Source organism: Astatotilapia calliptera, chromosome 11, assembly GCF_900246225.1.
Source record: "Astatotilapia calliptera chromosome 11, fAstCal1.2, whole genome shotgun sequence".
In the NCBI taxonomy this organism is placed as follows: Eukaryota; Metazoa; Chordata; class Actinopteri; order Cichliformes; family Cichlidae; genus Astatotilapia; species Astatotilapia calliptera.
This window is the reverse complement of record NC_039312.1, coordinates 11676203-11691205: the sequence shown is the minus strand read 5'-3', so window position 1 is coordinate 11691205 and position 15003 is coordinate 11676203. Positions and strand designations below refer to the sequence as shown.

The 15003-nt window shown below is 39.3% G+C and overlaps 2 protein-coding genes across 2 annotated transcripts; both read left to right on the top strand.

Annotated features, from left to right (window-relative positions):
• Window positions 1-224: 224 nt before the first annotated feature.
• Window positions 225-3031, top strand: LOC113032524 (nuclear receptor coactivator 7-like). The gene is made up of 6 exons (XM_026185483.1): window positions 225-630; window positions 884-1036; window positions 1359-1511; window positions 1623-1718; window positions 1846-1919; window positions 2007-3031. The coding sequence occupies exons 1-6, from the start codon at window positions 496-498 to the stop codon at window positions 2143-2145; spliced, it is 750 nt and encodes a 249-aa protein (XP_026041268.1). The 5' UTR covers window positions 225-495; the 3' UTR covers window positions 2146-3031.
• A 5686-nt stretch (window positions 3032-8717) lies between these two features.
• LOC113032523 (nuclear receptor coactivator 7-like) lies at window positions 8718-11421 on the top strand. Its single transcript, XM_026185482.1, has 6 exons — window positions 8718-9171; window positions 9425-9577; window positions 10196-10348; window positions 10460-10555; window positions 10683-10756; window positions 10844-11421. Exons 1-6 carry the CDS (start codon window positions 9037-9039, stop codon window positions 10980-10982), a joined length of 750 nt encoding a protein of 249 aa, XP_026041267.1. The 5' UTR covers window positions 8718-9036; the 3' UTR covers window positions 10983-11421.
• Window positions 11422-15003: the final 3582 nt, after the last annotated feature.

Here is a 15003-nt window from a genome sequence, read left to right as displayed (position 1 = left end):
CAAATTTAAATTCTTTTTTTTTTTCTTGCACCCGAGTTGCTGAAATCCTACCACTTTTTACATTTTTTTTTCTTTTTTGCTGATGTACATGATGACTCTTGGATTTAAAAATCCACTCTGGTGGTATACAGATGCAATACTATAAACAATTTTGTTACTGAATAATTTTTTCGGGAAATAATTAACAAAGGTCTTCCAAAGTTGATATTCTCAAGCTCTCTTACACTCAGGCATTTTTACACAGCAAGCCCTCCTTAGTGACTTACAGTAAGTGCAATCACAGAGCTTGGTGGTTATCCCTGAGGGTGTAGGGTCTATATATGGACATCCTCTTTCCCTCTACATCCCAGAACCAGACCTCACTTTCCTGTTTAGTGAGAAAAGAAACTATTCACTGTCAGAGCTGACCAATCAGCAGACATCTACTCAAATGTCTGACCAATAAGCCTGCAGACAGAAAGAGAAAGTAACCCAGTGTATATAAGAACTGCCTTCATGGCAGTTTGGTTAGCAGACATGTGGTACAGCAGAGAGCAGCGCTTGACAGGGAAATCAGGAGCTATGAAGCGGCTGGCAGAAAATATTAAGGTGCTTTACATCGCCAGTGACTGTATGGAGCCTTATGTTGAGGTAAGATTACTCTGCTGAATGTATTCGTGTTAGGAGGTTCTGTGGAGGTTCAAATGTGTTCTGTCACCATGCATTGCAGTTTTGTTGCCATTCAATAGTTCTGGTTTTGTGGTTTAAATGATTTGCAACCTTTGTACTTAAGGCCATTAAACTTATATATGTAATGCAGTAAAAACTTCCCAAATAACAAATAAAAGGAGAGCAGTGGATAGCAGTGTAACATGATGACACTTTTTCTGCTTGCCTCCTTCAGATCATCACAGTGAAAGAGTCCAAACGCTGCCAGAGTCTGTGCAGCTCAGACGCCTCCGAGGTAGAAGAGCCCGAGTACCTGCTGGAAGTTGATGATGATCTTCCTGTCCTCACTGACCAGAGTCATCTGCTAGATGACTATCACCTAGAAAAAGTAAATAACACTCATTTATATATATGTGTGTGGATCACAGCTATCAATGGTTTTTCTCCTGAAGAACTGAGAAAATTGTGATTAGGGCAATTCCTCTCAAATCATCCAATTGTTCAGAAAATTTTCTGCTTCACCATCTCCAGTTTCACAACAGTCATTATTTATGACATAAGCGGCAGCATTGCCTGGAAGTTGTGCTCAGACCGTAAAGTTTTTTATGCAAATTGTAGAAAGTCAAGCAGAAGAACAGTGTTGATTTTAGATGGAGTGACGCATTAGTCTTGTCAGGACATGATCTGATGAGCAACTCTTTGTCAAACAGCTTGCTGTTCACATGCCAGCAAGGACCCGGGGTTATCAATGGCAGCTGGTCTACAGCACAGCCGTCCATGGGAGCAGCCTGAAGACTCTGTACAGGAATATGGCTGAGGTGGACAGCCCTGTGCTGCTGGTGGTCAAAGACATGCACAAAAAGGTTTGTATCCTGCTCTTTAGTCTCCAGCACTTTTCTGTACCAAGAAAATGAGACGGATTCCTCCATTACCAGCATCTCCTTTAACAAACTGGTGTCTTGGTGTATTTTCAGGTGTTTGGGGCTTTTTCTTCAGATCCATTCAGAGTCAGTAAATACTGCTACGGTACTGGAGAAACCTTCTTGTTCAGCTTCAATCCCGACTTCCAGGTAAGAGTTGAACTTTTATTAATGTTTTACCTCGAGTCTATTTACAGGATGATTTTTCATGAAATTATTTCACTTATTGTAGAAATCTGCACAGAGTTTAAGATGTTTTTATGTCTTTGTTATCTAGGTATACAAGTGGAGTGGGGTGAACTCGTACTTTGTGAGTGGAAACTGGGATTCATTGCAGCTTGGTGGAGGAGGGTAAGTTATACAGTTATTTATTTATTTTCCTATCAGTGAGTTTTCAAAGATCTGATATTAAAGTTCTATTGTTCTCTCTGTCTTTAGGAGTGGCTTTGCCCTGTGGCTGGATGCTGATCTGTACCGTGGTTCAAGCTTTTCCAGTCCAACTTTTCACAATGCACCTCTCTCCGCAAATGAGGACTTTATTGTACAAGACCTGGAGGTCTGGACTGTGCAGAATTGACTGTGAACATCTAAAAAGCCGAGCTAAAAACAAAGCAGGACCTGTTGTTCTGTGTGGAGCTCCCAGACTTCAAGACGTGTGGGCCGTTTAGCCACTACTGTACGTATCCTGATGGAGCGTCTGCTGTCGTCTCTGCACATGGTTCAGAGTTCCTCTTGTACAGTTTGAAGCCTGCTGACGGGGAAGCCACTGTAATGGGATTCAAGAAAGAGTCTGTTTTTATTTTATTTTTACATCAATGCGAGGCGTGTGTGCCGTTTAGTCACTCAGATGTGCAGATGGAGCATTTGCGGATTTTAAAAAACAGCATTGAATGATAAGTCTACAGCTACTGTAATGATATTCAGGGTTCAAGAAAACATTTATTTTTATTTTATTTTTGTATCAATGCATATTTATAAAATAATGTGTTTTTTTACAGTTTGCATCTTTGGTTAAGTGAGTGTGTATTAACAATAACTGGTTAATTATATTAACCAGTTATTGTTAAAATCGGTATAACACTGTTAGGACAAACAATTTTAACTGGTTTTAATGTTTTCCAGTCAAATCTGTGGCTGCTAGTAAGGACCAAACTAGTAAAGTTGAACAACATTGCACTACAACAGCTGCTGGATAAGCTGGATGTGCTGCTTGAGGAAGAAGTCAACTGAAGTGTAAAATGAAAAATTCTTTTTTTTTTTAAATTAAGCACCAGCTTGTCTATTTGGAGAGAAAAGTACTTATGAAAACATCAAATACACACACATGCCCAGTTGTTTATTTTCTGTCTTTTTAAATACACTGTTCAGGAAATGGTTAAAGTTTTTCTATGACTGTCAGGCAGTGCTGGCACTACCACTGTTTTTTGTGAAATCCCATTAAAGGTTTATGTTTCCTGTTGAAACTGAGTAGATGCCATTTTTTACTGCATGTTACATCAGCAAGGTATTTAATAAGAAGCACGTGTTACGAGAAACAAACTGAGAATGCTAAATATCAGATCTGGGTAATGTTTCTGTGTAATATTATATATATATTATGTGTAATATGAAAGAATAGAAAATTACTGACAAATACTCGCAATGTTAAAATATATATTTATCAAAACCTGCAGTCTCACCAGACATTAAACTGTTCAGTTATTCAAGAAAAGTCATCCATCCAATAGTTTTTGTCCATTGTGAAGCTTCACAGGTTTGAGATGATACTGCTCAATGACCTAAAAAATCCTGAGACAAGAAAAAGAAAAAACAACATTATTCTGTATATTTGTGGGAGATATCGTGTTATTTCCAGCAACATCAAAATAGTCTCAAGCAACCAAGGATAAAGGAAAGTTGTGGGTTGATTGTGGAAAGGAAAAAGGTGACACAGAGTGATACAGAGGGGGGGCGGCTGTTTTTCACATCTGTGGGATAAAAACAAAAGAAAGGTTACATTACTGTTACTTTAACATAAACTCAAAAAAACAAAAACAAAAAAAAGTCCAATTATTCAAGTAATTCAGCCCATTTTCTGGCTATCATTTGCGGGGTTGTATTGTTGTTGTTGGTGTATCATATTCAGTGTTGGGACTAACGCGTTACAGTAACTACGTTATTATTGTGGTAACGAACACGGTAACTAGTTATTATGCCAAAACCGGGAACGCGTTACTCGTTACTGGGATTTAGATAGGCTCGTTATTCGTTACTTCGTGTGGTGGCTATCGCGGAGCTTCCACAGATTCAATAACATTAGCAAGTGGTGGAGGCCAGCAGGTGGATGAAGGAAAAGGGAGGCAAGAGGAGAGACCTGAAGCGGCCGCTGGTCCGAGAGTGTCAGGTGAACTGAACTTCAGGTAAGAAGTTATGACCTGCAGTCTATCTGAGTCAGATATGAACCAAGTTTAGGTGGAGTTTATTTTCATTATGCTGACTTTTTCGTACTGCGTGCTAGCTAGAATGACGGAGTTTCTATACAGCTGGGTGGGTGCTATGATGTTACTGATGTTGAACTTTATTTTGTTCATAAGGTTAATTATTAGAGTTGCCAACCGTCCCGAAAAAAACGGAATCGTCTCTTATTCAGAGAAAATATTACGCGTTTCTTATTGAGGTGAAAAGGAACAGTTTGTCCCGGACTTCAGCTACAATGACAAAGACACACAGCTGGAGTTATTCTGTGTGTGTGACCTCGGGACTTCCAGGTTATACTCGGCACAGATGTTCCTGTACACTATGCCGGCCACTTGGTTATGGCGTTCCATGTATGCCTTGCCTGCTAGCATCTTGCACCCTGCTGTTATGTGCTGGATTGTCTCTGGGGCATCTTTACACAGCCTGCACCTGGGGTCTTGCCTGGTGTGATAGACCCCAGCCTCTATGGATCTTGTGCTCAGAGCTTGTTCTTGTGCTGCCATGATTAGTGCCTCTGTGCTGTCTTTCAGTCCAGCTTTGTCCAGCCACTGGTAGGATTTCTGGATATCAGCCACCTCCTCTATCTGCCGGTGGTACATACCGTGCAGGGGCCTGTCCTTCCATGATGGTTCCTCGTCTCCCTCCTCTTTCTTGGGTTGTCCCTTCTTTCGAATGTTGGAACACTGAGCTACTAGTTGTTTCGCCGTCATTGTGGATGTTGGGTATCGAAGAATCCATAGGTCCCTCATCCTATTCATGTAGCCCCTTCCGCCGGGGTTACTTGCATAGTAGCATTCCAACAACGCCCTGTTTTCGTCTCTTGCCCACCGATGCCTTCTTGTTCCAGTAGCCCACTTTTCGTCAGGGTGCCCTGGTTCCTCAACACCTGACGCGGACCTTGTTGATCCGGGCGACGTCCGAGCCGGCATGCCTTCATATTTATCTGTCTCGCTCATGTCTGCGGTAGGCTTGCTTAGCATAGGGGGTCTAGCCTTAGGACCCTTACTGGATACAGACGCCCCAGGCAGGAATCGAACTTGCGATCCTCTGTTATCTCAGAATCAAACAAAGCAAACATGACAATGAATTTAGGAATTGACTCACTCAGTTAACTACATATTAAACAGATAAGAGTCAATCAAAGAAAACCATTAGAGTAAAACAGAATAGCAATTAACTGTTAATGGTTATCAATTAAATCAATTATAAGATCAGGCTAAGATCAAATGTAAAAGCGAAACAACTAACCCCAAGACCACTTACTTGTCATCAACCAGTAAAAGAAAATAATCTTAAGATCACCTACTCTATTAATAAGATCAACTGAAAGGATCAGAAACAAATACAGTTAAATCTATAGCTGTCAGTTGATTACTGACTGATAACAAAATCAATTGAAACCAATCAATATTCCAAGACAGGCAAAAACACAAAAAACAGTTAACTTTTTAGCTGTTTCCCGATATCAGAGATCAACTTAAGAGAGAATCAGAATACAAAACCAATTATGAGTTAACTTCTACTGGTATTAACTGATAACAACTGATGGCAAATCAATAGAAGAATCAGAACACAAAATGAACATAAATCAAATACCAGTTAGTTCTATAGCTGCCAACTGATAACAGAAAACAAAAATGTAAAGGAAACTCAGAATACAGTCAAATAGCAGTTACAGTAACTCTGTATGTATTAAATGATAACAACTAATAACAAATCTTACCCATGCGCTCCAGAAAAAAACTACACTGAGAGCTCTCACAACTCACTCACCCACTCACGCACACACGCACGCGCGCGCGCGCACACACACACACACACACACACACACACACACACACACACACACACACACACACACACACACACACAGGTTTGATCACGTGATTTAGCAATTTAAAATTGCTTTTAAAACCAATTTCCTTGTTAACCATAACCTAAACTTGTAATTCCAACTTTATGCATAAAGTATGTATCATATCATATAAACACTTTATCATTTTGACTGAGAGAACTTTGACCACTCACCGCTCACATTTAAATTTGGTATGTATGCAATTTTGCAGATTTCGATAGAAACAGGCTCTGCTTGCCGTTTCTTTGAAGGCCTTCTGTGACAGTGACCGGAATCAGGTGTCTCTTTAGTTCTGGCGTCTGACAGCAACTCCATCAGGAGCCTTCCCAGTTGTCCTTTTCTCCTTTCCAACTGAAAAAATCAGGTTGGGGTCACCAGTTTGTCGTGTACAAATTTTTTCAGAAGGAAGTACTGGAGAAATATCTGTCGTTTAAAAGATTTAATTTGCTTTGGCAGTTGAAATTACAAGTTTCAGTGCTGGACCTCTGTGTGAAATCAACCATCTGTTTTCACACAAAGCATGACCCTCATTGCAGTTTTTGTACTGCGACAATAGCAAATGATTATTATGGCTATCTTCTTCCAGAAGCAACGTGGCAGTCATGCTGTTTCCTTACAAATCCTCTCTGTTCACGTCCGCTTCTTGTCAGCCTTCTATCTGCTCCTTTTTCCTGGAATCAAAAAGACAGGCATAATAAAGGCTCTCCCTGCCCAGCCTTTATTATTTAATATTACTGATTCTAATATCTAGTTCAGGACATTCGTTTGGACTCCGTTGGCCCAGAGAATGGCCCAAGTGTGATATGTAAGCATGCTGCAAATTCCTCTACACTACTGTGTCAACCCCCAATATGTCAGCCAACTCATAACGCTAGACCAAGCTTTTGACCCTAAAGACACATTTATGAAAACACTGCCTTGTGTACACAAAAAAATGAAAACTGCTTTTTAAAATCATTTTCAACCCTAACAAAATACACAGTAATTTTCCCCTTTCCAAAACCTTTGAGTGCCCTTTGTAGTCGACAGCTGGATTTTGTTGTGGATTTTTTTGCGACATATATACCTGTATACACTGGACATATACTCACATATATACTATGTAATCATATATGCTCGTATACACCATATATGCCTACACTGGAGTGTATAATGGAATCACTGTGATAAGCATTTAACCTACATGATTGAATCACAAGAGCCATGTATTTAGGTCAAATATTATCTACAATTATATTGATGAAGCTCGTATCACTTGTTTTGTTTATTTTTTTATTCTTTCATAATCACATGTTGATTAATACTGTTTGAAATGTAGTAATTAGGATAAATAATGGGAATAGTGCTTGGATAGTTGTGTAACACAAGTGTCAGAAATGAAAAACGAACAACGTGACTCAACAACCTAGTACCTTTTAATGCTGTCAGAGGATGAGGTGGAGGATGGTCACACCTCTGAGCTTTCTCAGAGGAGGACAGCTTTTGAGGACCCTGAGCAGAGACAGTGTGACAGCGCCTAACATCCATAAGAAGAGGAACTGTCTAATATAGGAGACACAAGATTGTAGCCATTACAATATCATCTCGAAGGAGATAAAGAAAGCTTTTTAGTTGAATACACACAGTTTGATTCGTTTTTTATCCAGTTGATTTATGCAATTTATGTAAATCTAGACGTCTCCTGTCTTTATCACTTTTCTTTCAGCTATAATGAAATTGCGTTGATAATTTTCTAGGATGAAACATAAAAACAGGACAAGCAGTCCATCGAAGTAACAAATGATCTCTTGATGGGGGGAGGAGAATAGAGCCCCTTCAAAAGTCAGAACTCTAAAACAGAATGCATGTTGCAGGCTGCCATGGATAGGAGATCTCCTTTTCCCCTCACAGGCTGGTGTCCAGTATGATAGCTGAGAAACCAAATCCCACAACTTCACAGCCCTACTTCTTGTCCATAATGGACTTCGGGCGTCATCATTTTGACTCTGATCAGGCTGCTCAAAACCTGGTGTGTCCTTCATCTGAACTCTCACCTTCTTTCTTTGATATCTGGCCCTCCTCCACCTCATCTCCTGGCAGCTCTAAGTATGAGTCCACTTCCACATTTCTGAGTAAAATTCCTTCTACCTGACTCAGCCAGCATATCATTCTGTGATAAGACAAGACCTAATGTCCACCTCAAGAGACAGAAGAATGACAATTTTGAAAAACAAAACAAAACAATAATGCAACATGTTTCTTTGAAATACAATACTTAGATTATCTTAAAATAACAGAAAAGACACTGAAGGAGAAACACAAGGGAGGCATAAAATACAAAATGTAAACAAAATTATAAGCAGGAACAAAGAGCTTGAGGCTAATTATAAAAAGGAAAATAGACAAAGAAAATAGAAACACTAAAGAAACTAAGACTATATATATACTGAAACCAAAACTTGAACAGAGAAAAACACTGAATCAAAGACTCATAACAATTAGGCAGTTATTGACTGTAAAGGATTTTCATCCAAGTATTTATAAAAAAAATAATTAGATTCAGTGTGACGTTCGTTTGTACAATTACTTTTGAGTCTGTCTAAGTGACTTTTGAACCTTTGGCAATGCAAAGTTGACCACCTCTACATTATCTTTGTGCAGTGGTAACCAGAGACCTGAAGCTACAGCAAGAAGAAGAAGTGCAAACCACATCGTATCATTAAAAAGAAAATCAGAGCAAAATACTGGTTGTGGAACACCACGTTGCAACAATCAACAAGCTCCTCAACAAGCCTTTCAACCCCACCTTTAAAAGCTAGGAAGTAAGATTTGCACCAACCTGCTCCACTAAATGTGGAAATAATTAACAAAGGTCTTCCAAAGTTGATATTCTCAAGCTCTCTTACACTCAGGCATTTTTACACAGCAAGCCCTCCTTAGTGACTTACAGTAAGTGCAATCACAGAGCTTGGTGGTTATCCCTGAGGGTGTAGGGTCTATATATGGACATCCTCTTTCCCTCTACATCCCAGAACCAGACCTCACTTTCCTGTTTAGTGAGAAAAGAAACTATTCACTGTCAGAGCTGACCAATCAGCAGACATCTACTCAAATGTCTGACCAATAAGCCTGCAGACAGAAAGAGAAAGTAACCCAGTGTATATAAGAACTGCCTTCATGGCAGTTTGGTTAGCAGACATGTGGTACAGCAGAGAGCAGCGCTTGACAGGGAAATCAGGAGCTATGAAGCGGCTGGCAGAAAATATTAAGGTGCTTTACATCGCCAGTGACTGTATGGAGCCTTATGTTGAGGTAAGATTACTCTGCTGAATGTATTCGTGTTAGGAGGTTCTGTGGAGGTTCAAATGTGTTCTGTCACCATGCATTGCAGTTTTGTTGCCATTCAATAGTTCTGGTTTTGTGGTTTAAATGATTTGCAACCTTTGTACTTAAGGCCATTAAACTTATATATGTAATGCAGTAAAAACTTCCCAAATAACAAATAAAAGGAGAGCAGTGGATAGCAGTGTAACATGATGACACTTTTTCTGCTTGCCTCCTTCAGATCATCACAGTGAAAGAGTCCAAACGCTGCCAGAGTCTGTGCAGCTCAGACGCCTCCGAGGTAGAAGAGCCCGAGTACCTGCTGGAAGTTGATGATGATCTTCCTGTCCTCACTGACCAGAGTCATCTGCTAGATGACTATCACCTAGAAAAAGTAAATAACACTCATTTATATATATGTGTGTGGATCACAGCTATCAAAAACAATCATCTAAACCAGGGGTGTCAAACTCAAATACACAGTGGGCCAAAATTCAAAACTGGAACAAAGTCGCGGGCTAACGTTAATATTTATTGAAATATATTTATTCCTCCAGATATAAGAATGAATCTTTTCTTATGGACTCAAACACGTTTTGCTGAAAAACTGAATATGGAACAAGCAAAGCTTAATACTAAACAATATATATATTAGCTGTATAATACCAGTAGGCCAGCTCTGATAGTAATTTGGTATGGCTTCGCGGGCCAAATGTAAGTAGGCTGCGGGCCAAATCTGGCCCGCGGGCCAGAGTTTGACACCTATGATCTAAACAATTGTACAATTGTTTAGATGATTTTCTGCGTCACCATCTCCAAATTTACAACTAAAATTTCACAACAGTCATTATTTATGACATAAGCGGCAGCATTGCCTGGAAGTTGTGCTCAGACCGTAAAGTTTTTTATGCAAATTGTAGACAGTCAAGCAGAAGAACAGTGTTGATTTTAGATGGAGTGACGCATTAGTCTTGTCAGGACATGATCTGATGAGCAACTCTTTGTCAAACAGCTTGCTGTTCACATGCCAGCAAGGACCCGGGGTTATCAATGGCAGCTGGTCTACAGCACAGCCGTCCATGGGAGCAGCCTGAAGACTCTGTACAGGAATATGGCTGAGGTGGACAGCCCTGTGCTGCTGGTGGTCAAAGACATGCACAAAAAGGTTTGTATCCTGCTCTTTAGTCTCCAGCACTTTTCTGTACCAAGAAAATGAGACGGATTCCTCCATTACCAGCATCTCCTTTAACAAACTGGTGTCTTGGTGTATTTTCAGGTGTTTGGGGCTTTTTCTTCAGATCCATTCAGAGTCAGTAAATACTGCTACGGTACTGGAGAAACCTTCTTGTTCAGCTTCAATCCCGACTTCCAGGTAAGAGTTGAACTTTTATTAATGTTTTACCTCGAGTCTATTTACAGGATGATTTTTCATGAAATTATTTCACTTATTGTAGAAATCTGCACAGAGTTTAAGATGTTTTTATGTGTTTGTTATCTAGGTATACAAGTGGAGTGGGGTGAACTCGTACTTTGTGAGTGGAAACTGGGATTCATTGCAGCTCGGTGGAGGAGGGTAAGTTATACAGTTATTTATTTATTTTCCTATCAGTGAGTTTTCAAAGATCTGATATTAAAGTTCTATTGTTCTCTCTGTCTTTAGGAGTGGCTTTGCCCTGTGGCTGGATGCTGATCTGTACCGTGGTTCAAGCTTTTCCAGTCCGACTTTTCACAATGCACCTCTCTCCACAAATGAGGACTTTATTGTACAAGACCTGGAGGTCTGGACTGTGCAGAATTGACTGTGAACATCTAAAAAGCCGAGCTAAAAACAAAGCAGGACCTGTTGTTCTGTGTGGAGCTCCCAGACTTCAAGGCGTGTAGGTCGTTTAGCCACTACTGTACGTATCCTGATGGAGCGTCTGCTGTCGCCTGTGCACATGGTTCAGAGTTCCTCTTGTACAGTTTGAAGCCTGCTGACGGGGAAGCCACTGTAATGGGATTCAAGAAAGAGTCTATTTTTTTTTTTATTTTTACATCAATGCGAGGCGTGTGTGCCGTTTAGTCACTCAGATGTGCAGATGGAGCATTTGCAGATTTTAAAAAACAGCATTGAATGATAAGTCTACAGCTACTGTAATGATATTCAGGGTTCAAGAAAACATTTATTTTTATTTTATTTTTGTATCAATGCATATTTATAAAATAATGTGTTTTTTTTACAGTTTGCATCTTTGGTTAAGTGAGTGTGTGTTAACAATAACTGGTTAATATAATTAACCAGTTATTGTTAAAATCGGTATAACACTGTTAGGACAAACAATTTTAACTGGTTTTAATGTTTCCCAGTCAAATCTGTGGCTGCTAGTAAGGACCAAACTAGTAAAGTTGAACAACATTGCACTACAACAGCTGCTGGATAAGCTGGATGTGCTGCTTGAGGAAGAAGTCAACTGAAGTGTAAAATGAAAAATTCTTTTTTTTTTAAAATTAAGCACCAGCTTGTCTATTTGGAGAGAAAAGTACTTATGAAAACATCAAATACACACACATGCCCAGTTGTTTATTTTCTGTCTTTTTAAATACACTGTTCAGGAAATGGTTAAAGTTTTTCTATGACTGTCAGGCAGTGCTGGCACTACCACTGTTTTTTGTGAAATCCCATTAAAGGTTTATGTTTCCTGTTGAAACTGAGTAGATGTCATTTTTTACTGCATGTTACATCAGCAAGGTATTTAATAAGAAGCGTCTGCTGTCGTCTCTGCACATGGTTCAGAGTTCCTCTTGTACAGTTTGAAGCCTGCTGACGGGGCAGCTACTGTAATGGGATTCAAGAAAGAGTCTGTTTTTATTTTATTTTTACATCAAAGTATTTTTATAAAATGACAGTTTTAAAATGATTTTTTAAAGTTTATATCCGTGTTTAAATTCAGTGTGTCTTCATATTCTATTAACTATTTAATTGTGAAATACTGTAACACTGGTATGAACAAAAACCGCTGATCTGAGCTGGTTTGAACATTTTCCATGTAAGTGAGGATCAAAATAGGAGCGCTGGAAATAATTTAAGGGCAACATTTCACTACAAAAGCTGATTGTTTGCTAGACATGCTGCTGGAGGAAGAAGGGACCTTAACTGTAAAATATAAGTTCTGCTTTGTGTAAGTGAAATGCCAGCCTGTCTGTTTGGAGAGAAAAACACTTTGAATAAAATGTCACATACATTGCCTAGTTGTTGGTTATTTGTTTATTTAAATACACTTTCAGGAAATAGTAAAAGTTTATATATGACTGCCAGGCAGTGTAGGTGCTGCTACTTTTTTCTTGTGAAAAAGTTTCCTGTTGATACTGTCGCTGTAGTCAGCAGTTGTTACGAATAACGTCAAAATATCATGTTACTGATAGTCTGATATTGCCTCTGTTCCTTTGTTAATTGTTCTTTCTTTTGAAGAACTACATTAAAGTTTTTTCTTCCTTCTTACAGTTGCTTTCATGTTTCGCTGTAGCAACTTTCACCATATCACTGAGATAAAATGTGTAAACAAGTAAAAAAGTATTGAACATATCACCAATTTTCTCATTTAATATATTTGTAAAGGTGCTATTCACACAAAACCCATCCAATCCACACGTTATGTGTAATAATGGGGAAAAGTATTGAACACACTTTCAAAAATCTATTCAAAAGCCTTTGTGCAAAAGCCTTGTTGGTGACTACAGCTTAAAAATGAATCCTATATAAAGAGAAACTAGTCACATACATTGCCGAGGTGTGATTTTGTCCCATTCTTCCACACAAACAGTCTTGATGGTTCAGTGGACCCCTTCTGTGAACTCTGACCTTTAGTTCTTTCAGTAGAATTTCATTTGGATTTAGGTCAGCTGATTGGCTGGATTATTTTACCAGCTTTATTTTATTCCTCTGAAACCTCCTTGGCTCTGTGTTCGGGATCATCAGTCTTGACGAAACGTCCACCCTTCTTTCATCATCATCATCATCCTGGCAGCAGATACATTTTTTCATTCATCCTTCCGTTAAGTTATATGAAGCATGCCAGTGTTGTGTGCTGATACGTATGTTCACGTAGTTGCCAACATCTGGTTAGAATTTCATGTCAATAAAATTCTAAGAAACATATTTACTTAGAAAACTGTTGACATGTTCAATATTTATTTTACCTGCTGTAAATACCGAAAGAACGCACTTCAGATATTTAAACAGAGAATCCATCCAGGAAGGAAAATGGTTCAATGGCCTACACTCTACATTTTTGAAAAAAAAAACAAACAAACTGTAAAAAACTGTGGACTTTACGGAGCCCCGCAGGGGACATGGGAGAAAAAAAAATTAAGACGGACTTTTGCGAGATCTCGCAAAAGTCCGTCTTAATTTTTAGTCGCAAAACAAACTCGGGATCTCGCAAAACTTTTGCGAGATCTCGCAAAAGTTGAATTCCAACAATGGCGGCAGCTACTTAGTTGTAATATTACTCTTTCTGGGTCACAAAATACACTTTTAAGATATTTTGAGGCGTGAATGTAGTTGTGTAAACGTCAGATACCTGCTCGGTTAACAAGACATCACATATTTGCAAAAGTGCTCCGACGTTTTTGGAGATCTGACACCCACTATCTCGAAGCTAACGGGAGGTTGAGACCTACTACAGCCGGGAGGAACACCACTTTCCCGGCACATCGTGCCTCGACCTCCCGGTCGGCTTTGAGCTGGCAGCCTCTGAAGAATGCGGCTAAAACTTAGCCCTGGGGGGCTCCGTAGGACTTTGAAAACTGACTAAAATAAAAGTATAAGGGAAATATCCTTAATTTTATAATCTGTTAATTTAGTAAAATGCATTTCCAACTTGCCTGATGAGGCACTGCTAGGCTTGATTATTGTGAGTCAGGATCTCTACAAGCCTGTGAGTCAACTGTTTTAAAGAAGCATGTGTTTTTTTGTAATACCTGTACTTGTTTGACCAAATTTTTCCTCTGACATAAAACTTCCATATCGTAATATTTGAAAAAAGAAAACAAGAATAAACTAAAACTGGTACTGAAACTAATAAAAACTAAAAAAAAAAACTTAAAAAAACCTAAACATTTTTAAGCAATAAAAAGTACAGTTCAAACTAGAATATCTATCCCTGGAAATTAACTGAAAATAAAATGAACTAAAAAAAATGTCAGTACGAAATTAAGAAAAAGTACTCCGAAAATACAAAATCATAATAACTAATAATTGTCAGTCTGTCGCAGGGCTAACACATTGAGATAGACAACAATTCACACTTACAGCCAGTTTAAATTCACTAAACAGAGAACACACACAGAGAGGCCCGAGCCTGGCTTTGAGCCCAGAACCTGTGCTGATCACCACGCTACAATCATCAGCCGCTTCTGTTCCAAAGAAACTAAACAAAAGCATTGTGATGAGAAGCCATGATTAAAAGGTACATACAGTAATGACTAATGATTTTAATTTGTTATTGTGTTGCACAGAATACATCAAGCCCAGCCCAAACAGGCTTTCAAGACCCCCCGCAACCAGAAATCACAGCCAGAGTAGCACCTGTGCCAAGATGTTAACTGAAGTCAGCTATGAGGTGGGGCCTCCATGGAGCAGAACGAGTTGTCTAGCAAGTGGATTGAGATCTGGGGGATTTGGGGGGCCAAGTCAAATGGTAAAAGGCCTGTATTTGTATAGCGCTTTACTTGGTCCTAAGGACCCCAAAGCGCTTTACACAATCATCCACCCATTCACACACTGGTGATGGCAAGCTACATTGTAGCCACAGCCGCCCTGGGGCACACTGACAGAGGCGA